The following is a 27,659-nucleotide window of genomic DNA, read 5'->3' as shown; positions in this document are numbered from 1 at the left end:
AACAGATAGGCCTCAGCATGGACAGTGACGAGATCGAGAACTTTTCTGACTCCTCTTCAAGTGTGGATTGTTTCTGTGAGGAAATCGAGACTGATTCGGATCCTGAGGATGTCGCAGCAGTGATTAGACCCTACAGATTCGAGCTGTATCTTTCGGACGAACATTCAAACCAGGAGCATTTTGACAGCGAAAATAATGCAGATGGTGCTTATGGCGGAGCCTAAGTAGAGGCAAGAGACATGCCAATTCTGATGGATTTTGAAAGGCTGCAGAATACGGAATGGTAAGGGAGGCTTTGATTTTTGTTGCTGCTGTTTATAACACTATAATTATAGCATTTTCAATTGTAGCGTCTGTTTACCACCTTTGTTATTTTGCCGGACCCGCGATAGTGTAGCTATTACTTGCGGACTACCGTCATTACCTTTGGGTTTTTGCCGAGACATACAAAATTCTACAAACCCACCTCCAACCTCCACTGTTTCTCTAATGTAGCAGATTTTCTGCGCTTCATAGGCTTTGCCGTGGACGTCGATGTGCCGCGGGGAAACATACTTGGAACAGCCCCCGGCAACAAAACCTTCTTGTGATGTCCATTTATCCCAAGCTGCTCCTTCAAAGCTGGGGCGGCGTAGACACACCCATCTTCAAAATGTGCACAGCACAACAAAGACTACGCGGTCGGCCTCCATAGCGTCCCCTTCATCAGACCTGATCTTGTACGACGAACTTGCTGAACCCACTTTTCGCAGAGATTTGCGTCGTGTGGAAACTTGAAAAGGCTAAAACCTTTCGCCCTTGTGTTTGTGCAATATGCTGCAACACACTGGTCGAGCATATCGACAAACAAGCCCCTGAGAGCTGTGTTTAATCAAAGTTTCTGCCGCTAAAAAAAAGTGTAAACAACGGCCGTCAAGCGTGCAAGCCGATATGGTCTATAGGAAAGTGAGGTATTTCCGGTTTCGTGCTTAGCGGGAAGCTGGTCATGGGGCGTGCAGATTTTTCAGTGGCGGGACATTCAAATGTTGCATATAATGGGAGAACCGTGTCCATTTTCCCAAAATGCTTAGGTTGACCAAATTATATAACCTTTGTTACATGTAATAAGACTATGTTGTCTTTAAGTGTCATATCTACTTTAAAGCGAAGCAGTGTGTAAGTATTTTTTTTTTTTTTTTTAATACAAACACTGGCTGTTCCACCTCACACAAAACACGAGAAGAAGTGGCTAATCAAGAAACACATTCACCAGGTTGATTCTTATTGGATTTAATCCAAATTTTCATGTTGCACTTGGTTGCACTTGGTTTGGATCCCGGGCAGGGAGGGCAAAGGAAATGTTGATATGTAAAAAAAAAAAAAAAAGTATGTGGCACGCAGTCATCATATACAGTGAATGTGAACAGCGCACAATCAAACCGAAAGCACCATGTGCCGCTGCGCCTTTCAGTAATCTCATGCGCAGTAATGCGTCACAGCGCACCTCAGAGACGGAGCTGAACGGATCTCACCACTGTAATACATGTTATTACCTGCTCACCATCTAAACTCTGTAGGAGGTGTGATGTGGAACTGTATCCCAGGTCGTGACAACATTATTAAACATGAAACTCATGGAACCACGATCCTTTCACAGCGCAGAGCGCACAGGAACCAAACCACAGCCTGTGGTGAAAAGCCTCACCCTGGCTGCAAAAACTTAAATCCCATGTGATAATCCAACCGACATCACGTTGTACAGAGTTGTGTTATGCTCCTGAAGTGAGCAAAAAAGAAAAAAGAAATTTAAGTTCGCTGGAAAGGCTGCAACTGACGCATGGTGTGACTGCTTGGCCCACTGCCAGCAAAGTTTCAGCAAAGGTGTCCAGTAGCGCATGCGCGCTTTAGTGGCTCATGCAGCCTTTATGAGTGAGTACGCATGCACACACACCTGAGTGATTCCAGCCCCACGCTTGTGTGCACACCCTGCGCACACACACACACACTGCATCCTTGCGCACACGTGCGTGTGAAGAACACAGTGCTGCCTCCCACTTTGGTCCTGTGTTTGCCATCCAGACGTTTGGACATCGGCCAATCTTCAGCGGCTTTTACAGCCATCTGACAGCAGTCTGTGTCACCTCATCTGTTGTCTACATGGGCTTTGGATGCCATCGTGCAAGTGTGGACGAGGTAATCTAGATGCATTCTGACACTGTTGACCGCGCCTCTTTTCCTCCCGACTGTGTCCGATGATGGTTAATATTTGCCATTTCGGCCTGGTTCCTGCACATTCTTGCTATGTGTGATGGGGGCTTGAAGGTTATGACATATCTGTTAACACAAATGTCACTTCAGAATACACAAGCACTCATGCAACCTACCCAATATTGAACATTGGCTTTGTGAAGTTAAAACCCCCTAAAGGTGCCCCCGCCTGGGGTGCTATAGAGGAGTTATTGGAGGGGGCGGGAGGTGCTGCTGCTCCCGCACCAAACGTGAACACACCGGGGTTGCTGTTTGACGCTCCAAATGCACCGGCTCCCCCAAACTGAAAGCCACCTGATGGAAAAACAGACACCGACATTACCTAAAACAAAATTTCATCCATTCATGGAATATATTAGGTTCCTGCAGAGCCTAGCCTACAGTTCTGCAGGCAGCCTGAAAAGAAAAGTTACACACCTGACGTGGCGTTATTTGCTGCCCCAAACACAGGCGCGGAGTTCGCCTGCTGTCCAAACACAGGGGCAGATTTGGGTTTGGCACCAAAGGATTGTGTCTGGGAAGACATGGGTGTGAATGGAGAGCCAAAGGCTGAGCCAAAGGAGGGAGTCTGAGAGCTTCCAAAACCACCAGAAGGAGCTGAGTTGAATGCAAACATAGAGGGAGCAGCAGACGAAGCTGGAGTGAATATGAGAAACAAAGAAAAAAAAAAATGTTTTTAAAGGATCATATATAGCTACACATACAATATTAAGATATCAGAAATTTAGATTTCAAATATAAAAACCTACAATACTAGCCAAGAATACTTTAAAGTAAAATCAAGTTATTCATTTTACAAAAAAAAAAATCCTGATATTTAAACCAAATGTAAAAATATGAACTTGTTTATGTTTTCAGCAAACATTTTCCACAGAAAATAACTTGAACACTGAATGCAAGGTGAACTCTTTCCTCTCTTGGGTAACTCATAATGATATGCAATTAAAACAACAAAATTGTGCAATATGACCCAGAAGAAGAAAATACTTGTTTGTTGCAGCCCTAAACAGTACTAAATGAACCCAAAGGGAGTTTTAATGTCACAGTTCAGCTGCATACTTTGGAAAGTGATTGTCAGTAAAATAATGTGTGCTAATTCTAGATGCTGGGTTCAACACTAAACTGGCTGGTATGATGCTTTTATTCAGAAACTGCAGTGTTCCGTTTTGTTTTTTTCACTTCAAAAGAACTCTTATTTTGAGTTAACCAAGATGAAATAATTTCAAACAGTCCTCTTTCTCAAAAATGCTGAAATCAAGACTTGAAGCTTCCAACCTCATTAGTTTCAGTGTCTGCTGCATATGTGTTCAGCCCTAAAGATAAGTCACACATTAGACATTGTGCTTATGTCCAGCATCTCACTCGAGTACAACAACAACAAAAAAAGCATTTTGAGTTTTGTGGGCAATACAGACCTGAAGATGGGACAGCAGGGGGCGCAGCTGCACCAAAATTGAAGGAGGGAGCAGCGTTTGCAGATGCACCAAAGACAAAGAGCTGTGACGACGCAGAGTTGACTGCAGCAGCTGGAGGAGCAGCTGGCTGGCTGTCTTGGCTCTGACCAAACGCAACTGTCTGAGCCGGGGCCGTGTCGATGGGTGCCGTAGCAGGCGGGCCAAAAATAAAAGTCCCGGTAGCAGCTGGAGTTGGAGCTTGAGTGGAGATGCTGCTACTGCTGCCGCCAAACACCTTGGAAGTTGTCATGGATGATGATGATGATGATGATGACGTGGTGGAAGTAGTAGCAGGATTACTAACCAAAAAGGAAAATGGTGGTTTTGGAGCAACAGCAGAATCTGATGGAGGGAGGGGGGGAAAGACATGATTTTTGCTGTGTGTTAAGCCAGTTCATTATTTTCACCTTAGAAATTTGCACATTTCAGCTATCATGCTTTTTCACACAAGGTTCAACAAGGACTAACACCTTTAAGCTAGATGTAAGCAAATGCCACAATTTCATATTAGTGAACATGAAAAGTGAGCATTTGTCATAGTCGACATTTTTTGAGCATTCACTTCGTAAGTTTGGAGTCATTTGGATTTGGGGGTGCCTGATCATCTGTGCCAGCACCGCGGAGCCTTAACATGTCGGCTCTACTATCATCTGTATCTCTGCTGTGCACACATGGGAACCATGTGTTAACAAGTACATAAGAACTACAAAGATTACACAAACTACATAAGTATTAAAGCCACTGAACAAAATGAAGTTTACTTTAAAAATATTGAATAACAACTTTAAGACAGGAAAACAAGGCATGTCAGAAAGAAACAAGAGTCATCAGGAGATGACATATCCCCCCGTCCCCACAAATCACCAACACACAGTAACGGGGGATCACCCAAGTATACACCCCGATGCTAAATAGGAATGAAACTGGTTATCCCGTTCTTGAGATATTGTGCCAACGGACGGACGGATATGCTGATCACTATATCCCCCCGTATTTCATACAGGGGGATAAAAAGAAAACAGTGTCTTCAACAATAGTACAGTTTTTTTACTCACCTGTCGCACTTTGGCTGAAAGTGAAGGAGGGCTTAGGAGCCTCAGATGTAGCAGTTTCATTCTTGTCCACTGGTTTTCCAGTGGGGAACGTGGGTCGGGGTTGATCTGTGGGAGCAACGGTTTTGCTGAAGAAGCCTCCTAATGGAGCTGGTGCTGATGTGGCTGCAGTGTCTTTGCTCGCAGCACTGAAGAGGAACGCAGGCTGACTCGGAGGTGCAGCTGTGTCCTTCTTTTCCTCTGGATTTCCAAAGCTAAACACAGGAGCAGTGGGCTCCTTTTCTGCTGACAGGGATCCAAACGTAGCAGCTCCTGGGAGTGCGGGAGGGTTCAAGGTGGGCTCAGTCAGCCTCTCAAACAGAGACCTGGTGCTGACAGCTGTGTTCATGGTGGTGTTGGTGACTGTTGTTGTGTTTTCTTTTGATAATGACACACTATCATGCGTTTCTTGAGAGGAGGCAGAGAGCGTGAAAGCACCAGAGGCTGAGGTGGTGGAGGCCTCTGCCGGTTTCTCATCAGGTTTAGATACTCCACAAGAGAAGCCGACCTTAGAGGTGCCATTCTCTGTGTTAGATGAACCGATTCCAAACACTGTCCCACTACTGGTTCCAAACTGAAACCCAGAACCTGTGACCGGTTGCTCCAGCTTTTTGTCATTATTATTAGAAGCAACTCCAAATTTAAAGCCCCCAGTTGAGCTGTTGAATTTGAACCCTGATGAGACAGAGTCTTTAGAATTGGTTTCTGATGAGACTCCAAATTTGAAGTCCCCTGATGATGATGAGGAGGTCTCTGTAAAGGAACCCCCAAACTTGAACCCTGCAGGACTGTCTGTTGTGCCAAACTTAAAACCTCCAGAGGTAGAAGATGTGGATGCATCTGATGTCCCCAAAGCAAATGATCCAAAAGCTGTAGGGAAATAAAATTGTGAAACGTGCGGTTTAAAGCAGTTAGAGAGCAAAATCTCAAATCTATGTTTTCTCAAATCCAAATAACTGACATCTGCTGGTTGATTTAGATATGTACAAGAATATAATGCTACAACAGTTATTACCAATGTATATAAAAGAGACTCAATGCAAATAGCACATTTTACATAACTACTAAGACGACTTTGGGCCACATTTACGAGTGACCGAAGCTAAAACATGGATGGGATTTTTTTTTTTTTTTTTTTTTTACAATCTAATCACTTTTTAAAAAAAATAATCTTTGCAATAAAGCAATAACTACAATTTCAACTGTAACGACTTAGAAGCCAATATTGCCATACACACCCAGGCTAGTTGTGTTAAAACTGTAGCTTTTTCAATTAAGGAACAAGATACAGCCAACTGCTAATTACAAGTTTGATGCATTCATTTAACAACTTCAATGAACAGCGACTATTCTGATCCCATCAATGACACATAAGCCACAAGAAGGCCTTGTTCACTGCATAGATTATTCTCTCACAAAGCAGTGCAGAGATTGGACAGCATGTTGGTGCTGTATCTTCGCATGGGGTAGTTTATTTGCTGTCATTATATCTTACAAGTAACAAGGGACAACAATCTTGATGAATGCACACTGCCTGCTCAAGTAATGTGCCATAAGACCAAAACACCAGCACTGACTTTCCTTTCAATTAAATGCAAGTGGCACTACTCATCTGAGTCTCCCCAAGTAATCATTCATTTGGCAAGAAGAAATACAGTGGTACAGGATTCCTTGAAGACACCTAGCATCAAGGAAATCCAGTCGTCACCTTAGGGCACTCATTAGCATCAAAGTCTCACAACCATACAGTAAGACAGAAAGCACCAGAACCCTAAAGACTTTGACCTTCATTTTCCTGCTAAGTTATTGGCATTGTCACACTTCTGTCCAGTGCTCTCCAGTTCAAGGGCCCAAAGATATGAAAGGGACTGCCAAGTAAGTGAATCGCTCGTCAGGTTCAACATAATCTTCAGATACACAAATGATGGACAAGCCCGGGAAGTCACTGAACGCACAGCATGCACAGAATAATTTAAAGAAATATTTAAATCATTTATACATTGAGGAGAAAAAAACAAAAACCCACACATTTTCATTCACAAGCATACCTTTTTAGATTCAAGAATTTTACATTGACAAATATGCAGGGATGTGAAATGAAAATTGTGAAATCCGAGGAAAATTTGCAGGGGGTCTGGGGGGCATAGGCCCCCAGGAGCCGGGGTCTCGGGCCCCGTGGCATCCCAGAAACTAAATTAATTTTTTATCTAATTATACATTTTCAGCATCTCCTGGAACAAAATAAGCCACACAGTGTTGCCGCAGCAACCAACCAGTCCCGCTTTACGATAACTGTCACAACAGTTGGGATTTTTTCTCCTCAAAGCTCCGCTGATCTGAGGAAACTGATATTGTATCTGTGTCACACAGTGTGTGCATATGTGTAACATGCAGATCAGTGTCCACGGACCACCGTGGACTTTTAAAACTTGCACGATGTCATAAAAAGAGAACACTTTGCGATAGACATTTTAAAAACTCAGTGCCGATCACAATTACAGAGTTAAACACTAACCCCCCCAAGATGAAATCCGCAGAATTTCGCGGATCTGCTGAGTTTTCACAGCTCTGAATATGGCATTGATTGTCCTGCCTGAAGTTGTCCGGTGAGTGTCAGTCAGGCTTTTTATTTTACCTTTAGGCTCAACATGAGCTTCTGGTTTGGCTCCCTGGCAGGCAACACACTGTTCATCGGCTGCCTTGTTCTGTAGAAGACAGGTGGCACATTCCCAGGCACCCTCTGGCTTCTTTAACTTGTCCCCGAACCCAAACACTGGAGCACTGCTGGATGATGAGTCTTCAGCAGGTCCAACTGCAACATGTTTTAAGAGGAAAATGCTTCAGTTACCCTCGGCATTTTATGGAAGCTCATCATCACCTTAAAAAAAAAAAAACCAAAACACAAAACTCCAAACCCATATCCAAGTCTGTTGGTTTAATCCGAGAGTGATAAATAGCTTATGTTTGTGACGTCTTTGCTCCTATTCAGATCTGCAGGCAAGCTCTGTCACTGGTACAAAGTGTGCCAAAAAAAGACCCCCCTCCAAAAAACAAAAAAAAAAACAAAACAAAAAAAAAACAAAAAGGGTTGCAAAGCAAAAGCAGAACAACTTTTAAGATGTTTACGTTTCTTCTTATAGTGCACCACAATCATACATTTAAAACAACACTGATTTCACCTCACCCTATCCGGGTGTTAAGCTCTGACGTAACACATCACGTGATAAATCTGTTTCCGGGTCCAAAGACCTGCAATCCTTTTAAGGATCTACAGTTTAAGTTTAGTTTGTGTTTACAGTGTGCGCAAACCTCTGTCCCTTCCTTCACCTCTGTTAACCGCATTCGTCTGTTTCTAAGGTAAGAACACTTAATAAAACTTTTTTTCTTTTAATTTATATATTTTATTATGCACAGGTAAAATATATGTCTGTTTGTTAATAAAAAAAATTATTACAATAAACAGGACGTTAAAGTGCAAACTTCACTTTCCCCCCGAACGACATGAACAGGAAGCGAACGCGGCTCACAGCAACTCCCTTTGAAAATAATGGAGAAATGATCTGAGCTTCTGGCATTTTTACATAAAACAAACGCAATAACAACGTCTAACAACCCAGTTAATATATCCAGGAGAGTTTTAGGCACAATATACAAAGAGTTTTATGTTGCGATGTTAATGCTGTTGTCCGTGTGCAACGGTTTAAGTGCAGCCTGATCAGGGCATCTCAGTGCAGTTCTCAATGTTAATGACGACGCGCCTTTTTTGTTTGGAGCCGGAAGTTGAAAATTACACGATGCGTTACATCACACTTAACCAGATGATGCCACTGAACAGCAATCAGGTTGATTTTGGAGCTACAAACTTAAGTTTTAATAGCTTAGAAATTTCCATATAAAATTCAGTTTGTTACAAAATAAAATCTACAGCTCTTTAAGGAAAATGATTAAAATATATATATATATATATATATATATATATATATATATATATATATATATATATATATATATATATATATATATATATATATATATATATAAACATAGATACACATTTCTATAATAAATCATTGAGAAAAAAAATTCTAATGAAAACAAGAAATAATTGAGAAAGCTGCTATATTCCTGTGTTTTCTAATTGTAATTATATATATATATATATATATATATTAATTAAGGTAGTAGCAGACATTTAAAATTAACTAATAGGAGCATCTGGACAACCATAAGGTTTCACTAAAAAGGTGCATGCTGTATTTTAATGTGATAGAGCATATCTTTCAAGAAAATGGACAAAAGCTCATACAGTTGCATGAAAATTCAGTAAGGTATATCTTATATATTATATTCCAATTCTAAGGTGGAACTATGCTAGTATATAAAGGTACCTCTAAATATCTAAAAAGGAAGAGTAAAATAGGAGAGTAGAAAAGAGTAGAGTAGATCAATGTTACAAAGCATATGATCACATTACCTGGTTGCGCATCATTGACGGCCAAGGCATTTGTGTCCTTCAGCTTGTTCTCTACTGGATATATTTGACAGTCCCCTGAATCCTGTGATTTTTTAAGCTTGTCTCCAAATCCAAGGAACCCTGTAGAAACTGGGGCTGTAGGAGTAGATACAGTTTTAACAGCTGAGAAGGTAGAAGGCAGAGTCAGAGAGGGCTTAAGCCCCATCCCAGGCTTGGCTATGTCACAGGCCACACACTTAACAGCATCAAGTTTATTTTGAACGAGACATGTATCACACTCCCAGGTTCCTGATGGTTTTGAAAACAGTGAGCCAAAACCAGTTGTGGTTGTAGCGGTGGCGCTACTGCTGCTCTGTAGCCCCACTGAGTTGGTGGTACTGTCTGTTGATTTGGATGAAAAGGAGCTGGGCTGGGGGGTCTGACAGCAAGCACACTTGGAGTCTGATGGTTTGTTCTGCACCAAGCAAACCTCACAATTCCATGAGCCTGCTGGAGTCTTGAACAAAGTGCCAAAACCCACTGAAGAAGAAAGAGAGGAAGAGGATGTAGAGACGGACGAGGGGACAGTGGACTGTGTGGAGGTCTGCTGAGGAGCGACATCTGAGCAGGTGGAACTCTGAGCAGCAGGAGAGGTGAAACCTGGGAAGCACAGGTCAAGGACAGAAAAACAAGCTTACACATTCATTATTGTATTTACCATATCGTATGCCTTCAGAAGCATATATGTTTAGATTTGGTTTATAGATTTGTGGCAACTTAAACTTTTTTCTTTTTAATGAAGTGTGCCAAGGTTATGGAAGATCAGAATATCTATGTGGTTGGTACAAACAAACCAATAAATATCATCAAATAATACAATATAGAGTTAGTGCAGATTTGCCAGAATACCTGTTAGCTGAATATAGCAAACCAACGTACAAAATGCACTAAAACATGGAAATCCTAAATATCATGTAATATTTAGAAAACAACACAGATGTAAGAAATATGGAAAGCAAATGTCATTGTGGCTTACCAGGTGATTTGAGAAGATCCAACACACTACCCTGCTTCAGGACTTTGGCTGGTTTAAAGGGGCCTTCGAACTCTTCTGTGCTTTTGCTTGTGGATGACTTTGCTACAGACAACATGAAACCAGTCAAACTTGAGTTCCACATTTCTCAGACAAGAAAAGAAATTACCATCATGTAAAAGATAAAAGTTTCATACTTGCAGCCACTTTGGGAGTGGACACCTTCCCACTTGACACAGAAGGACCCAACTTTGCTACAGGATCACTAAAGGTAAATCCAGCCTAAACAACGAACCACAAATGACCCTAACGTCACTGTTACTGCACAAACAAGAGGGAAAACTTACAATTCATGATAAAATGTCTTACTGATGGAGAAAGTGATGGTGGGCTAGCAGTGGTAGCTTTAACAATAGGAGAGGAGAAAACAAAAGGTACATCATGTGGGGGTGTTGAGGCAGTGGGTGGTTCCTGAGGAGAAAAATAAATAAATAAGATCTTAAACAGGGTTTTTCATAACACTGTGTAAGGCCAGAAGCTCATGAGGCAAAAACAGTGGACTGCTGGGCCTAAAATCTTCAGAAGGTACACTTTCAAGCTGTAGGCAACTGTCATTTCTGTTGCTGCAGGCATTTAATGAAATCCATATACGTATTTTTTGGAATATAAGTCACAGCAGCCCCACCCCCACAAATTAGTAAAAAAAAAAAAGAAACCCACAGAGCATCGCTACACTGATCTGCATCTGTTATACAGATCAGTGTCCATGGACTTATAAAACTTGCATGATGCCATTTTAAAAACTCAGTGACGATCACAGAGTACAACACTAACACCCCCTCCAACAATGATGAAACCTGCAGAATTCCTCAGATCCGCAGAATTTTCACAGCCCTGGTTTTACTATAAAAGTCATGCTGGGCACTAATACACTCCTTCCTTTGATTACAAAGGGACAGATGTGAGACAGACCTTCTCTGTGACGGTTTCTACAGCAGGAGTCACAGGTGTGACATTGGATGTAGTGATGGAGGTGGTGCGAGGTGGCAGGGGGGTGGAGAAACTGAAGACTGGCAAGCTTGATGTACTGAGGGGAAGTGAAATGGTTGGTAGGGCTGGTACTTCTGCCACCTGACGACACAAAACAATGTTACAGAAAATTATTTAGAGACTCAACAATTAAACAAGTAAATACAACCCATATTTACGTAATTTCTGAACATTCTAGCCCGCCTCTTGCCCTACGTCTGCTGAGATAACCGTAAGCGGGTGTAGAAAATGAGTGAAATCAATGAATTCTCTTCCTGTGAATTTCATTTCTGAGCTCTGAACAGTTATTTGAGCTGCCTTTCTATATGTAGGTCTGACACCGCTTTGATGCACTAGAAAGTTATGAATGTGCAGTTCCCGAGACTTTCATACACAAAAGGTTTACACATCCAAAACCCAAGTAATATAAAAACTAGAATGTGGATTTCAGATTTCTCTTCTCTTAGCTCTTCTCTTGGAATTAAATATGGTGTTCAGAAACAGTGGTTTAAATTTTCAAAGTCCTAACCTCTTCGTCTTCAGGACGTTTGGTGGTGAGCCGGGTACTGTTCTTCTCTTTCTTCATTTTGCCTCCTCCAGAACTTGCACTACTGGGTGCAGGCGTACTGGAGAAGGGATAAAGTGGACCACTGGACCTAATTGTGCTACGTAAAAGGGACAGGAACAGCTGAAGTGAGTAAAACATATATCAATCAGTTTAGCTTAAAAATAAAAAAGCTCCATTACTAGAGAGAATGAGATTGTTTTCACACCAATTCTTACTGATTTCAAATCTGTCAAAACTGCAAATATGGAGCATATAGTGGGAGTTCATTTGTTACCATGTTGAGCAACTTTTCACATAGTACAGCTTTTCTGAAGTCTGCTTGTCACATATGTACAAACTACATTTTCCAGCCATAACTTTTTTTTATGAATTAAATATCTATTCAGGGAACAATCACAGATCCTTAATTATAGCATATTAATACCTTTGTGAAGGACCTGGGGTTGCTTCAGGTATTTGTGGAGATCGTCTTGTGGGCTACAGCAATAAAAGACAAAAATCAGGATCAAATGTTGTGGATACCATTTGCCACGTTAACTGTGTAAATTAATGCCAGGCTGCATTTCTGACCGTATCACGTTGGACCCAGTCCAGTGATCGACCAGCTCCTCCAGGGGTCAGAGACGCCTTAAAAGACACTAAGCGGTGTCGAGAAACAGCTGCTGCTGCAGGGGTCATGAGTTTCTGTACAGGCGGGAGGGCTGAATCCAGCTGAATAAACAAAATTCAACATATGAACTAGAGTTTAATAAATTACAATGACAGTGCTTCATTCTTTGCCCAAGTGTGTGTGATGCAAGATAACAGATTTTACAGAGTTCTAATGAGCTAACAACTAATCAAATGTTTCCTGATTAATCAATTCTGAAAATCTTTAGTTGCAGCCCTCTCTTTCTCTCTCTCTCACACACAAACACCAATAGGACAAGTTCATGTGACCTTCACCAAAAGGACAAGCAACTATCAATTCATCAACTCTTAGGGCAAATCAAATTATGAAAAGTGTTTAAGCCCAAACAGCTATTTCCAGTTATTTCCATTGAACTACTCATTACCTTAAAACAATGCATGTGATCATCTACAATGCACAAATATTGCTGATACTAAATTAAGAGAAAAATAAGATCATTCGAGTTCTTTAAAGGGTTAAAGTGCATGCCATGCTTTATGGTCAGTGAGTACACAGTTATGTTTTCAATAGACAAGTGTTAAGGTTTACAAAGCAGCTGTCACAGCTGTGGTTGCTGACAGTAACTACTGAAAACTAGTCTTGTTCTGAGCTGGCTATGCTTAGCGGACTGTACTCAGGACATGCACTTTACTGAGCCAATAGATCATGCACACTGTTTGCATGTGTCAATATAAAATAGACAATTGCAAACAGCTGTGTCCCAGACCAGCACACTGGAAATAAGTCTCACAGGCAGCAGTGCAGATAAATTACAGAAAGACAAACCACAGCAAATGGCATGCAGTGTTTACAATGACTTCTCTGTTCAAATCTCTCACCATACTGTTAAGCTAAACACATTTCTGCAGCACAAGAAAATGTACTCAAAGAAATGCCTACCCGTTTCTTTTTTGACTGGAAATGTGAAGGCTCCAAATTTGAGTCATCCAGTGACTGCAAAGATAAAAAAAATAAATAAATAAATTAAAAAAATAAATAAAATTGCAGGGTTTTTTTTTTGTAATGATTGTAATGTTTACAATACATAATGTTTGTTTTCAGACAGATGCCAGAACTTCCAATATTTTATAGAAGTTTGTCATGCTTCAAAGGGAATGTCTGTTAGTGTTCGGTCTGGTCGGGTTGTTTTTGGTCTTTTTATGTGATCCCCGTCTCCATGTCCTTTTATGTCTAAGATCACCTGCCCCCACCCCCCTCATTGAGGGTTGTGTGGCCTGCCGGTCGTGCGAGAGTCTGTGTTTTTGGATGCTAGTAGCCGTCTCCCCTAAGAGTCTGGTGTGAGTGTGTGTATTGTGCGAGTGGACGTTCGTGTCTGATCGCTAGCTGGGTGCGTGTGTGTGTGCGGGGTGGGGGTCCCTTCTTTGTGTCCCAGTCCTTGTGTGTCTGTCGGGTTCAACTCTGAAGAATTTTTGATTTCTGTGTCTGAGGTTATATGTTGTATTCTGGTTGATGTGGTTACCTTTCACTTCCTGGTCTGTGGCCACACTCGGTTAACTCCTGATGGCTGAGCGCAGCGTTTTACCTGCTTGTCACCTGAAAGGGCCCCACCCTCTCACAGACTGATTGTGTTCTTTTCAGGTTGTGCTGGTGTCTTATTTCTTCTTCGCAGTTATTGTATTTTGTTCGTTGCCAGTCTTTGTACTGATGTTATTTTCCAAATTAATATGATGTGCGGTTTATTTTTGTTTCCTCTGTCACTAAGTTCTCTCGTGCTCCTCCGCCCTCACGTGATGATCATGCCTGATTGTTATCTGTACAGATGTATTTAAGTCATACCTTTGTGCACACAGCACAGCAAGGCGCCTCTCAGCTGATCGCTGCCCAGCCACGCACTGACAGCTGGAAATGACAGCTCAGTGCACATAGACATTGGTGTCTGATTTGTGTATTCATTTGCTCATCCTGCTCATTTGTGTGTTCATTTGCTCATCAAATTATACACCATTATATGGTGTGTAATTTGCTGTGTTAGTGTTGTAATGTGTGTTAACGTAATAAAAGGACTTACTGCTGAGAGTGGGGATGAATCTATAGCTGGGATTCGTCTGGCATCCTGCAGCATTGAAGAAAAAATTTTTTAAATCCAGCCATTTTTAGAGAAATATAATGTAATACAACATGGAGTGTGTGTCTGTTTGCGCTCACAGCCAGAGGGCTTGACATTCGTTCCAAGGACTGCAGAATGCGCCTGGCAGATGCGCTGGTCACACCACATGACTGAGCACCAGTGGACCTGGCCTTGATCTGTCTTTTTACAGGAGCCTACAGATTAGAAGAAGTCATACATTTTCTCTAGAAACCATATAATATCCCCACTTCACTGTCAGTAAGCAGCTGTTCAGCTAATATGAATAACAAAATATTTAACTTAAAAACATTGAAGGATTTTGTTGACTCAGTATTATTTTATTATGGTAAACTTTATTGGTTCTCACAGGAAAGTTTGTCATCTGTATTTATTCCAACCTAACTGCGAAACAAACACAATCTAACCACTGGGAGCAGTGTGCAGCCACAGCGCAGTACTCAAAGACCAATTCTAGATTAACACACGGTGCCTTCATTAATGGCAGTGCCAGGCGTATGACACCAAACCGTAAGGTGGGTCTTTGAAAGGACCCACCTTCCCAATATATGTGGTGATAAATCAAATCAATATAGCTCCAGCATTAAAACCCAAAGGTAAAAAAGGTAGCAAACACACAGAGATCTCAGTCTCACCGGTTTAGTCTACCCCTGTCAAACAAGCAGGCTAATATTTCAGCTTAGTGGCCTTCATCAGAGCAGGAAAGAAAATGGAGGTCACGTCATTTGTGTACAGGAATTAGCAGGTAATTGGCTTAAAGGGTCACATGATAATTAACTTCCTGGGATTCCATCCACCTTTTCTCAACAAGCCAACTTTGTCGTGAAGACCTGTGTGTGCTACCCTCTTAATGTGCCTGCTTTCATGATGAGCGGAAACTCACAAAGCTAGTTGCATTAAATATTAGTTATAATAACAAAAGGCTGACCCTTTGAATAGTTATTAAAAATAGGGATGGGCCGAAGCGATCTACTATCAGTATCGGGTTCCAATACCAACGTAATTCACAGATCGGAAGTTTCCAATACAACCTCTGTTGTTTTCTGATCCAGAAACAATGTCTGTGTGTGTTTTCTGCTGAAATGTTTCCAGAAGGGTTCCCTGCTGGTTGCAAACCACGGAACAGACCTCCCAAATGGAAGCGTGCCCCAATGAGGCACAGAGTAAGGAGACACGCCTCCATTAAGGAACCCCCCCTCACCACCCCACCCGCCCACAGCCAGCCAGCAGGCGAGCACAAAGCGGCACTGTCGCTGACCAACTTTTCATCACATGTCCACTGTCTACAACACCGCAAAGCAAGACTGCAACGTGCGATGTTTGCAAAGTCGTACTGAGAAGCGGAAGCTCTGTCGTTACCTACAATATAGCGAACTTTATCAAACATTTTGAAAAGCATCACATTAAAGAGCACAAGGATTTTTTTTTTTTAGCCAGGGCCAGAAAAACGAATGGAGCCGAGTGCTATGATTTACCCAGATCGACTCCTAATATGGGTAAATTAAGTACTTTTATTTATTTTTTGGTGGTTTCTTGTGGCATTTTGGAAATGTGCTCCTTCTTTAAAACGGTACATGTACTTGGGGAAGGTGTGCTATCTGGTGTTCAAGAGATGAAACCTCAGCCACTGACCCAACAATGGCCCCGTTTACATGTGCATAAACATGTACATCATTAATCAGATTGATTTCCTTCTTTTACATTTACCTATGTCAGCATTCTAAAGAGCTAATTTCTTGGAGAGAGAGAGACAGAGACGGAGAGAGAAAGAGCGGTGTCGTTTCTCTATAAAGTCTATGCTTTATTCCAAGATCTGCCGTTTCTCTTTTCTCCATTTCAAAAGAAATTCAACTTATGAACTGAAATCATGTAACCCAGGTTTTTCTGATTATTGGATTACCGAAGTTCATGTAAACATGAAAGATCAGATTATTAGTTATCTGATTATTATGATCACGTAAACATGCCCCACTACGAGGTGCTCAACTCTACGGGGGAGCTTATCTCGACTGAACACTGTTATCAGTAATAACAGCCCATGGCCCGTGATCTGGCTGAGAAAAATTTTTTCACAGTGGCGCCCCGAATATTGCATACATGTACATGTATTTTGAGGATGGAGCGCATTTCCAAAATGCCACAAGAAACCACCAAAAAATAAATAAAAGTACTTAATTCTTTCAGCAAAACATCAAATCTAGGCTTAGATCTTAGATGTGCCTTCTAGCAAATTGTACATGAACTTTCAGGTCGTCTTTTTAAGAAAATCCTCCTCTATACCACTTCATAATGAATCTGTATAACGAGATACAAAATATCCTCATATAAAATCAACAATAATGATAATATTAAAGCAAACAGCTCTGGTATCGGAATATTATTGGTATCGGCAGATATGCAAAGTCAGGTATTGGGATCGGATGTGGAAAAAATGTGGATCAAGCACCCCCAATTAAAAAGTATACTTTGACATTCTCTGCCCGTGGTTGTAAACCATTCTCGCTAGCTGACCTTGTAAGGTGTTCCGGCATGCTTGCGAGAGGTCCTGACTGCAGCAGCTCCACCATATGTGGTCTTCCCAGGATAGAAGGGTGAATCCCCAAGCTGGCTGGAGTTCAGTACTGAACTGTTTAATGATGACTAGAGGAAAGAGGGGGTTAAACTGTTAACTCGGGCAAAGTGTTTACATGCTGTATCAAATTTACCTCAGTACATTGCTCGTCAATGGCATGAAATAATTTAAGATTTGCCCTTCGAATATCCTCTTATTTTTTTTCTGTGTAGTTTTGCAAATGTCACACATCACATAATTTGAAGCAAAGGTCAGGAAGCACTGGAATCTTTAAAGCTTTGAATCTATACAAATGGAACCTGTGAAGCTAACTTCAGCGCCATCTAACTGAGCTATGAAACCTAATTATCAATTGATAACTATTCCACAGGGCGCCATTCTAGTATGACTAGGGATTATTGATTGACTAGGGGGTATTGATAAGATTTTATCAATACCATTATCAATTCCGCTTATCGATCCAATTCCTTATCGATACGTCTTGCGAATTTTCTGTGTACTAAAAGTAGGTTTTACAGGTTTTCTATGTCAACAACATTTTATTGAATCTTAAAGTAAATAAAAATATGAAATTGGTCACTTGATCCTTGATCTCTGGACATATACAGAAATAAACAAAATCTATAGTTTTTGTCAAATGCATTTCCTTTAATGGCATGAAAGTCTCTCCATATATCTGAGCTGAACTCAGACAGCTGCTGGAATATGCAGGTCTGCAGCCATACAGTCTTGGGCTGCTGCACATCAGTGCAGGACGTCTCATTTTGGGAAGAAAAAAAAAAAACATTCTGATCAATTACAGTTCATTGGCTGTATTACAACATTTAGAAAGAGGTGTAATTTGATTTAAACAGCAATTCGCTTTGAAGTTATTAATTCTGAGCAGACTATCTTTCTAACCTAACTCAGTAAAGAGCGTCGCAGCATTTGGAGCAACGGAACGGAGGACGATTCTCTTTTCTTTCTCGCAACAAGACAGGAGTCCCAGTTAGTCACTTTAATCCGCACAAAAGTGACTCACGATTGACATATTTTCATGGCTTTGAGAGGGGTTAAGAAGTAAAGAACCAACGAAGCAGCAGAACGGAGCACTGCTTCATTGGTTCAAGGTTCAAAGCAGATCCGCGCTGCAGAAATGGTTGATTACAGATTCTGCAGCGGGTCTGTAATCAACGTAGAGAAATGATCATTTTCCCGATAAACACCCTCAAAAACAACAGCCGCTATGAAGAACCGATAAGGGAATCATTAAATAAAAAGGCTACTGATGTAGGTGGATTGAATCATTCTTAACGATACCCGAAAAGAACCGGTTCGCCATACCCAACCCTAACTACGACTACCCACGATCCCAAAAAAAAGTGCAGAAACAGGATGACAGGTAGAGAAATTCACTGGTTTGAGGTCACGGACCAGTTATTTTTAGTCTATGTCCAGTAGATACTTTCCCCTGCTAGACTGATGTCTAGTTAAAAATCTTGTTGGTCTTGTGATTAAAAGTGTTCACAAGTCTGACAATTTTTTTTTCCAAACTTGTGCCTTAAATAGCTGAGCCATTTGGCGATAACAGTTTCAGATAGCAAGCCCTCCAGCCTTGATTTGGACAGTCAATATCTGAAAAACACAGTCGAAAAAGCCGTGGACGACTTGCTGAAAGCTGTCTAAAATGCTGAGTTTTTCAAAAAGGTGTCTGTGTATGCGGAGCTACTCTGCTCACTCACACAGGCATGGAGAGTGTGAGGGGCTGAACAGAGCAGTGTCTCAATGCGCAGGTTCTCACATTAAGCAGGTGAGAACTCTAAACTTTAATAAGTTTATTTTTTAAAAGTATTTATTTTAGATCATGAGTTAATGTAGTTTTATGCTCAATCACAAAATGTGACTGAGGAGGAGAAAAAACAAAACAAAACAAAAAAAAACAGGATGAGTTCCATCATCACACTAAAATGTACTCCAGTCAGAATAAAAATACAAGCTGCTAATTTGTTATTTTTCAGGGTTATTAGGCTGCAGCTATATGTTTTATTTACTTCAAAGTAAGTTACCTCTTATTCTTATTTTCAAAAAAACATGGGGACTCAAATCAGCCTGCTTTGTTCTGTTCAGTTTATATCAAAGTTTTCCTGCACATGTCTGTGTATTTTTCCCTTCTTTATGAGTTTGGTGTTTACATTCTTTCTACAAAGTTTTAAAAACAATAAAATGTTTACGTTCACATTTTTTTATAGTAGTTTCTTTATAGCAGTTCTGTAATTTCAGAAATGCAACAGAAAACAACCACAAATCAGGAAAAGTTGGGACTGTATATAAAATGAAGATAAAAATGCTGCACAATTCCCAGTTTCTCCACTTATACCCACAGAAGCCAAATGTTCTTCCAGAGTTGTGTAATGGTGGCTTCCCTCACTTGTCTCCTTCCAGCATGGACATTTAGTTTTTTCACATATTTCATATCACCCAAACTTCTCTGATTTGGAGTTATAAAAAACACAACAAAAAGAACAATTAAAAACATATAGTTGAACTGTATATAGAAAAACGTAAGTTGTGTTATCTCTGTTCATTCATTTTAAAGGTCAAATATGTTTTGTGGCACTAGAAGAATTTTATTTGTGGAAGACAGGACAAAAATGGCTCTTTTGACAGGAAAGGCCCACTCCTGGCACTGGTGTGAACACCCGTATAATATCAGATAAAAAAGTGCTACTGAAATACAGCTGATTTGGAGGAATACTTTAAATTATTCAGCATAGGCTAGATCAAACCCAAACACATCAAAAGTTGTTTTGCAACACGGGTCTGTCTTTCTAGCAGCAATGCACATTGAGTAAAGCTAATGCACAGATACTCACATTAGAAGAAGTCCCAAAGACAGACAAGTTGAAAGCAGGTTTTTTCAAACTGGACTGGGCAGGCTGAGGCCCTGAATTTGTTCTCTCCATCTCTGGTGACCAAAGTTGGGGAACTGATGTGGCTTTGGAAGTGGGGACATCTGTAAACAAAGACAAGTGTGGTAAACCCTCTTTTCCGAAACAGGGTTGGATAGTCCATGCAGGAGTATTTACCAGTTGTATGCAAGATTACTAGAGTACTTTTTTTTAAAAAGTGGAATGTAAAGCACTATAAAGCTAAATGATATTTAACAACACCTTATTTACACTCTTCTTAGTGAAGAGAGAAGTCAACTACAAGAGTGTGTACTTACTTCTTTTGGTTGGACATGACATCTAAGCAATACTATGAATTATTATATGGTATGGGATTTTGCCAACTTCTGATTGACCCATTCGCCACTTTGAGCTGTACCACATGCCGAGCTGACCGCTGGTGGAGCCGAGTAGACCATGTGTGCGAAACGAATACACCTCGCGTGCAGCGTAGCGCTAGCTAATCGAGCGACACCTTCTATCGATAACGACCAATCAGATAATGTGATACAATGCCTATTTTGGCTGTCAGTTTGTTGACAAGATGGCAGAAGACAGGTTTGCGTCTGTCAGCGACACTGACTTAAAGCAAATTTTACACAAAAAAGATGCGAAGAACACCAGCAGAAATACACACTCAGCAGCCAACCTATTTCGCAAGTACATCACTGAAAAGGAACATGTGCCCAACTTTGAAACTTATGACAGACGGATGCTTGACGGAGTACTCGGTCGAGAAAACAAGCCTGATGACACTTCGTCACGGACTTAACAGGCATCTCCAGTCGATCAATGACATGTCAGTTGGTGCAGTATGACAGTAAGAGTAAAGAGTTGTAACTTGAGATTGATTTTTCAGTTTTAGTATGTTTGACAAACTCCCAATTTTCTTGTTTACCATATAATAAAGCAGCACATACCGGTTCTCACTCAGCTAGCAGTGCCATCACTGTTCTACTGTTCATTGTATGGAAGGTGTGAACATAAACTGTTCACTGAAAGTCCAGGTGCACATAGGTAATTGTTCTGAAGATGTTGATGCTGCATGAGCTGCTTAATAACATCTTGTTAATAATGAGCAAGTCAAGTATTTTTCTCAGGCCTCTCGCACATATATTGTACTGTCAGCAACCTTAAAATTTAAAGACTGCAGATATTTAATTTTCTCATTCTTACACTTAAGGGTTTATTACTTGGTTTATTACTTGGTCCCAACCCTGATGCTTAGTACTGTCCATTTTTGCAGTATTGCCCGCTACCGTCTGCCATCCCTACAGGACCTGTATGCCTCCAGGGCCCTGAGATGAGCAAAGAAGGTTTTGGCTGATCCCTCCCACTCAGGTCACAAACTTTTTGTCACCCTCCCCTCTGACAGGCGGCTGAGGTTCATCAGAACCAAAACAGCTTCTTTCCACCTGCAGGTAGACTAATAAGTAATGCCAGAAAACCCCAGTAAACCCCGCCCCCCAAGGTCGCCCACTACCACAAAGCAGATTGGTCATCCCTGCACTGAAAGGTACTGTATACCATTACTCCAATCACCTGTTTTTGCACAGGCCCATTCCACTACATTATATTTAACACTGAATATAGTATTGTCTATTTGACTCTTTTACTTCTTACAGAAGTGTTTTTTTCTTTTGTTTTTCTTATTTTTTATGCACCAATAACACCAGATCAAATTCCCTGTATGTGCGAACTTACTTGGCAATTAATTAGATTCTGATTTTTGGGAAAACGTGACCAGTTGAAGCCCTATGTCTAACTATGCTGACATTATTGGTTCCATTTAGTTATAACATAGGAACAAAATGTATGCATAAACCTCTGCCTTCATATGGAAAGATAAACACCTTTAGATAAGGACTGCTTGTACCTTTGTCAGAGGCGCGAGAAGAGAAACCGCTTGTGGTGGAGATATTATCATCTTCATGCTGCGAGAGGTTGTCCTTGATTTCCTTGACCAAGGAGAAGCCTGTTGAGAAAGGGCCAGGGGCTGAGGAGGTGGAAGGCTGTGAAAAGACCGTGCTGGAGGTCCGATGGGTAGAAGAGGGTGTATCCAGTGGGGGAAAGTTTAGGTGAGTGCGGCTGAGAGGGGGTCGGGGCAGAACATATTCCTGAAAGTTCAAGGATGCTCTGCTAGTTGAAGGTTCTATATGTGATGCAGAAGCTGGAGAAGAGAACCCACAAGTTGATGTTGCCAAAGAACTTTAAAGAAAACTCAATTCATAATTAATATAAAAATTAATATCACCTGCGTTACTGGTGCTAGGCTCCGGGGAGTCACGGCCATCGAGCCGAGGAGGTCCTTCTTCACTGTCATCAGGAGGAGGTGGCTGGCAGTTCTGATTTGTACTCTGTACAACCTCTCCTTCAGTAGCATCTCCATTTTTGAAGTACTTCTGCAGCCAGGAAGGGACGATGCTCTTTACTGTGTCTGTCACTCGACTGATGAGGCCTGACTGTTGCTGATAAAAGTGAAAAGGGGGAAAGCAGTGAAAAAAAAAAAAAAGGATGAAATGATACAGAGGCTTTGAAGTCAGGGCATTATTTGTAGTTCAGTCACCATTTCAAGTCTTACAAATTATCATGGAAAAAAAAAATTCTAAGTAGGCCAGGGCGATAGAGCAAAAAATATGACAATATTTCTTTTCATATTGATGGATATTGATATTTATCAAGACGGTATCGTTAGGATAGCAGCAGTGCATATCTAGGGCTTTTATTGTGAAAGATTCAGATGAGATGTGTGTCTGATCTCCTTGCAGAAAGATTGGTAGTGATTACAGTGCTCAATGTTAATCTCTGTGCACACAGTAGAGCCTCCATGTCTTTACTTTGTCGTGCTCTAAGTATCTGTGCAATTACAACCCATTACTAGATAACTTATGTTTTTCAATTTTCTCAGCTTCAGTGGATGATGTGAGTTCGCCATCAGTCATTTCTCATGCCATTCATAAGCTCCACTCCCTCCGCACACCCGTTTCCAGGGCTTTCTTCACCACCATTAGCCTAGCTCAAATGATACTTTGTGGTAGAAAAGGTCTGGGCACCTTGATGTCCAAGCTGAAAACTGCAGAAACTGCAGATGCTGTTCTCACTTTTTTTCTGCTGTGCAAGAGTCCAAACTGATAATAAACATCCAAAACTTATCAGTTATCAATAAAAAATGTATGCAATATGTTAGAATCATTTTACCACCCAACCCTAACGCAAACAAATATATGTTGCATCAACATACAACTACAGTAAGATGAATGCTTGTGATAAATACTTGTGGTCATGCCAAATTTGACATCGGCATGTTAATGCCTCTTAAGCATTCTAGTTCATGTATCCTGTAGCTTTGCATATGAAAATTATTTGTAGTCATTCATTTCTCTCCATCATTCAATAGATGTTGGCATTTCAGAAAGTGGACAGGATTGGAATCATTGTGCGAGGTAAAGATAGCTGAGGAGGCTAATGAAACTGAATCAAATGTCAGCAATTATTTATGCAGCAGTTTGGCATGTGACGTGCAATAAGCTAACAGCAAAGGGTGGAAAAAGGGGGTTGAAGAGGGTTATCTCGCTGGTACATCTGTATACAGTCTAGCAGTTTATGTTCCTAAGAGCTAGATGTCACTCCTGCTTTCATCTCATCTACGTCTGCGCTCTAGCAGAGTTCTAAAATCAATATTTTACTCATTTTATTTAACTACAATACTAGCTGGTGGAATAATTATCACAGTACCCATTTAATTTGTGCTCTAAAAGGTGGTGTTGTAAGGGTTTAAGCATGCTGCATTTCTTGCACGGACAGCCATGTGACCACAAGAACTAAGGGTGACCACCACTGCTTGCCCATAAACATGCCCTATCAGTAATTTTAATTTATTTCAGTGGCCACTGACCAGACAAGCAAGTCTGTCGAGCCTCTCAAACAAAAAGTGACAAAATGAACATGGTACTCAAAAATCCACCATCTAGTATACCAATTATAATAACGGTATCAGGTCAACACATATCACCTATCAACTCATAGCACTTGTTTGGTCAAGTCGTACCATCTTGGTCAAATTGTAGCACTTTACATTGATTGGTCGATTCATACGGTGCATCCAGAAAGTATTCACAGCGCTTCACTTTTTCCACATTTTGTTATGTTACTACCTTATTCCAAAATGGAGAAAATTAAATTTTCCCCCTCAAAATTCAATTCACAACACCCTTCAATGACAACTTGAAAAAAGTTTTTTGAAGTTTAAATTTATTAAAAATGAAAAACTAAGAAATCGTATGTACATAAGTATTCACCCCATTTGCTCAATACTTTGTTGATGCACCTTTGGCAACAATTACATTATATGTAGACAGGCGTGTGACTTTCCAAATCATGTCCAATCAACTGAATTTACCCCAGGTGGACTCCAATTAAGCTGAACAAACATCTCAAGGATGATCAGTGGAAACAGGATGCACCTGAGCTCAATTTTGAGCTTCATGGCAAACGCTGTAAATACTTATGTACATGTGATGTACATAAGTATTCAGAAGATGTTCAGAAGAACTTGGTGATGTATTAAGACATCACCGATTTTACCTCGGTGATGTCTTACTCTGTGATGACCAAAGTGCTATGAGTTGACAAAAGCAGGTGCTAAAAGTTGGTAGGTAATACGAGTTGACTATAAACCCTAATAATTTGCCAGCTGTCCCCACCACTCATAAGTAGTTCTTGCTGAGCTTTTATATTTATCAGTTGTACTGCTGCAAATCTTTCCCAGCAATGTGAAATATACTAAAACATCTGAACCAGAAAGTCACTACTGGGTCATGATCAAAACTAATTATAAGAAAAAACTTAAACATATCAGTTTGGAATAGGTCCTTTCTATAACTTTGTGATTCCAGAGAACCAGAGGCAAAGGTATTTGGGAGGACTGGACCTTGGAACAGTTATGAATCTTCCTTGAGTGGTTGCACTATCAAGAGGCACACATGCACATCACCAACTTATTTCAAATCAACATTCAAACCTCAATGCACCTCATGTACCAGCTACTGTTCCCACACTTGTGTTGCACATGCACAGTGTGTCCAACAGCACTCACTTGTTATTCCACTAACCTAATCATAAGTTACAACGACACACAACTGGCAGTACTTAAAAGTGAAGTGTCAAGTTTTCCCCCTTATAGAATTTAACACTGACACAACATACCAAGTCATAGCAGCATTTATGTGTGAAATATTCCATACTGATGCACCATTTATACATAAACCAATATCTATGTACACTTAAGAGGAGTTCCCACCTCCACAATATGTAATACATTGCAGGCCGACCTGTAAAACATCACCAGTCCTTTTAACATCAGGTCAACATTGGGCACCATACTGTGGTGTGGTGTGTCATTATGGACTGGGAGGACCATGACTTGCTGTGACATTTTTTTTTAAATATTCAAAATTGTCCAAAGTCCTGAGATGTCACATCACAAAAATGTATTCGTGTGCTTTGGTGGTTTCATAGCATGCTGCTAGTATTACTGGTAATACACGAGGAAAGAAGAAAAAAGTGGCCACAGTGCAAAAAAAGCCAACACAATGCAGCACAAAACCACCGAAATACAGTTGGGCTCAAGCGACACCACCGTTCTTGCTCTTCAACTGCAGTAGCATGTCATTCATCGTCACAGTCCATACTCCATAATGATTATGTGTAACACATCCACTTTAAGTCAGATTTTGACACACTATCCAAAACATCACTACACTTCACTGCATGCCATAGTGGCACTGAAATACATTTGTGATGTTTTGCACTGATGTGGTAACAGTATGTGGTGATTCTTGATGACGTTTTGTCAAGGTGGTCTTGACACTGTAGAGAAAATGCTGTTGTACAGTCATGGCATATCATGACAACATTGTGGACAGGGCACCTTTTCTGAGCCAAGTGGTCACAGACACTCACGAACTACAGTTCATGGAGGTCCAGTTTACAAATCTTGATAGATCCTGAACGTCAGACCCCTTACTTAAACCATAAAGCTGCCCAAGAAATAATCAAATATCTGTTTAGTTTCTTAGTTTCACATACTGAAATATATAAAAGCAAGCTGCTATGTACATATTTAAAAAAAAAACATTTTCTTGTGATGTCTGGATGGCTGGTGAGACTGTCAACTATCAAAAATGACTTGCTCATCCTTTAAACCATATTCTGGTTTCAAGCAAGCACTGGTCAATGTCCAAGCGCCCAGTGAGTCCACAGTTGTAAACATGTGGGTTCCCGGTCAGTCGATGCTTCCTACGCCATCCAGCTGGCTGAGATTTAATGCTAGCCAACTTTAGCTAGCCAAACACTGAGTAACACATTCTGGGATCAGATGAAGCTACCAATTCCTAGTCACAAAAAGCGGCTATCCATAATTTGGGTAAAAGAAATATATATCTTAAGTGCCACGTCTCTTCAACTGGCAACAACAAAGTTTAAAGGTATGAAGTGGAAACAATGCGTTGCTGCATGCTCAGATTAGCCTGTTAGCTAACATTAGCTGGTCCAGCTACTCTGAATTCCACTTCTAACTCAGCTAGCAGCTAATAACTTCCTAGCAGTGTTGCTGTCGGTGATCCCGGCGTGTGATATGTCCGCCGATGCTTAACAGGATACACGTTCGTTCAGCTTTATAAGTTAATACCGCCGTGTTTTTTTTTTTTTTTATCCCCACCCGTCTGCTTTTTCTACTGTGGCGTTAACTAGCATTTCCTGGAAAAGCTAACAGCGCGTGGAGGCCACGAGCGCTAACGGCAGGCCACGAAATGTCTCCAACAATACAGTAACACCGTCTGAGAAACTATGCCATTCTAATCACCGTAGCGTCCTGTATGTGGGGTTTTAAAGCGAAAAAAATTCCACTCCATTTACCTGTTTACTTTTGGCGTAAGGTTTGGAGGCGATATGATATCTCCGGGTTCTAATTTTCCCTCCACCCGTGGCCGCCATGGCTCTTTCATCTGAATGTCTAGCGACGTTCTTCTTCTGAGCCTTCTTCTTTGGTTTTACGGCGGGTTACAAAGTGGCATGAGGACGTAGACTGCCGCACACAGGACTGGAGTCGTGTGGCTGGCCAGTCTATGATTTTCCCTCATGGAAAGAGTAAAAAGTAAGTCCCTTCGGCTGCTCCCTTGTTTTCACTCAGGGTCGCCACAGCGGATGCCCATCCTGATGCAACTCCACATTACATGAAGAAATGTGGCAGGGGTGGGGTTTGAACCAGGAACCTTTATCATATCATAGAATCACCCCCCCCCCAAAAAAAAAAAAAAATAAACATATAAAAAAAAATCAATAATGCATGACATACATTCAAATATAATTAATGATATCTACGATTAAGGCAGCACGGTGGTTAATCTCAGCCACATGGGGTGTGCAGCCAGTACATTCTGAGTGCCGGTCCCAAGCCCGGATAAATGAGGAGGGTTGCGTCAGGAAGGGCATCCGGCGTAAAACAAGCC

At 41.0% G+C, this 27,659-nt stretch overlaps 1 protein-coding gene across 1 annotated transcript in view; it reads right to left on the bottom strand.

Moving 5' to 3' along the window:
• nup153 (nucleoporin 153) overlaps positions 1-27,198 on the bottom strand; it is a 29,689-nt gene extending 2,491 nt beyond the window's left edge. The window contains exons 1-21 of the mRNA XM_034161568.1: positions 27,067-27,198; positions 22,406-22,619; positions 22,028-22,321; positions 20,077-20,216; positions 17,164-17,292; positions 14,712-14,828; positions 14,575-14,619; positions 13,446-13,499; positions 12,446-12,586; positions 12,300-12,352; positions 11,837-11,972; positions 11,251-11,409; positions 10,648-10,749; positions 10,476-10,560; positions 10,282-10,383; positions 9,267-9,905; positions 7,428-7,604; positions 4,757-5,662; positions 3,663-4,043; positions 2,665-2,883; positions 2,364-2,541 (exon numbers count right to left, since the gene is read on the bottom strand). Of these exons, the coding sequence (XP_034017459.1) occupies positions 2,364-2,541; positions 2,665-2,883; positions 3,663-4,043; positions 4,757-5,662; positions 7,428-7,604; positions 9,267-9,905; positions 10,282-10,383; positions 10,476-10,560; positions 10,648-10,749; positions 11,251-11,409; positions 11,837-11,972; positions 12,300-12,352; positions 12,446-12,586; positions 13,446-13,499; positions 14,575-14,619; positions 14,712-14,828; positions 17,164-17,292; positions 20,077-20,216; positions 22,028-22,321; positions 22,406-22,619; positions 27,067-27,144 (4,349 nt within the window). The 5' untranslated portion in view covers positions 27,145-27,198. The remainder of the gene's footprint in view (positions 1-2,363; positions 2,542-2,664; positions 2,884-3,662; positions 4,044-4,756; positions 5,663-7,427; positions 7,605-9,266; positions 9,906-10,281; positions 10,384-10,475; positions 10,561-10,647; positions 10,750-11,250; positions 11,410-11,836; positions 11,973-12,299; positions 12,353-12,445; positions 12,587-13,445; positions 13,500-14,574; positions 14,620-14,711; positions 14,829-17,163; positions 17,293-20,076; positions 20,217-22,027; positions 22,322-22,405; positions 22,620-27,066) is intronic.
• Between the last annotated feature and the right edge of the window lie 461 nt (positions 27,199-27,659).

This window comes from Thalassophryne amazonica, chromosome 20 (assembly GCF_902500255.1).
Source record: "Thalassophryne amazonica chromosome 20, fThaAma1.1, whole genome shotgun sequence".
NCBI classification, from domain to species: domain Eukaryota; kingdom Metazoa; phylum Chordata; class Actinopteri; order Batrachoidiformes; family Batrachoididae; genus Thalassophryne; species Thalassophryne amazonica.
This window is presented reverse-complemented; position numbering and strand designations above follow the sequence as displayed.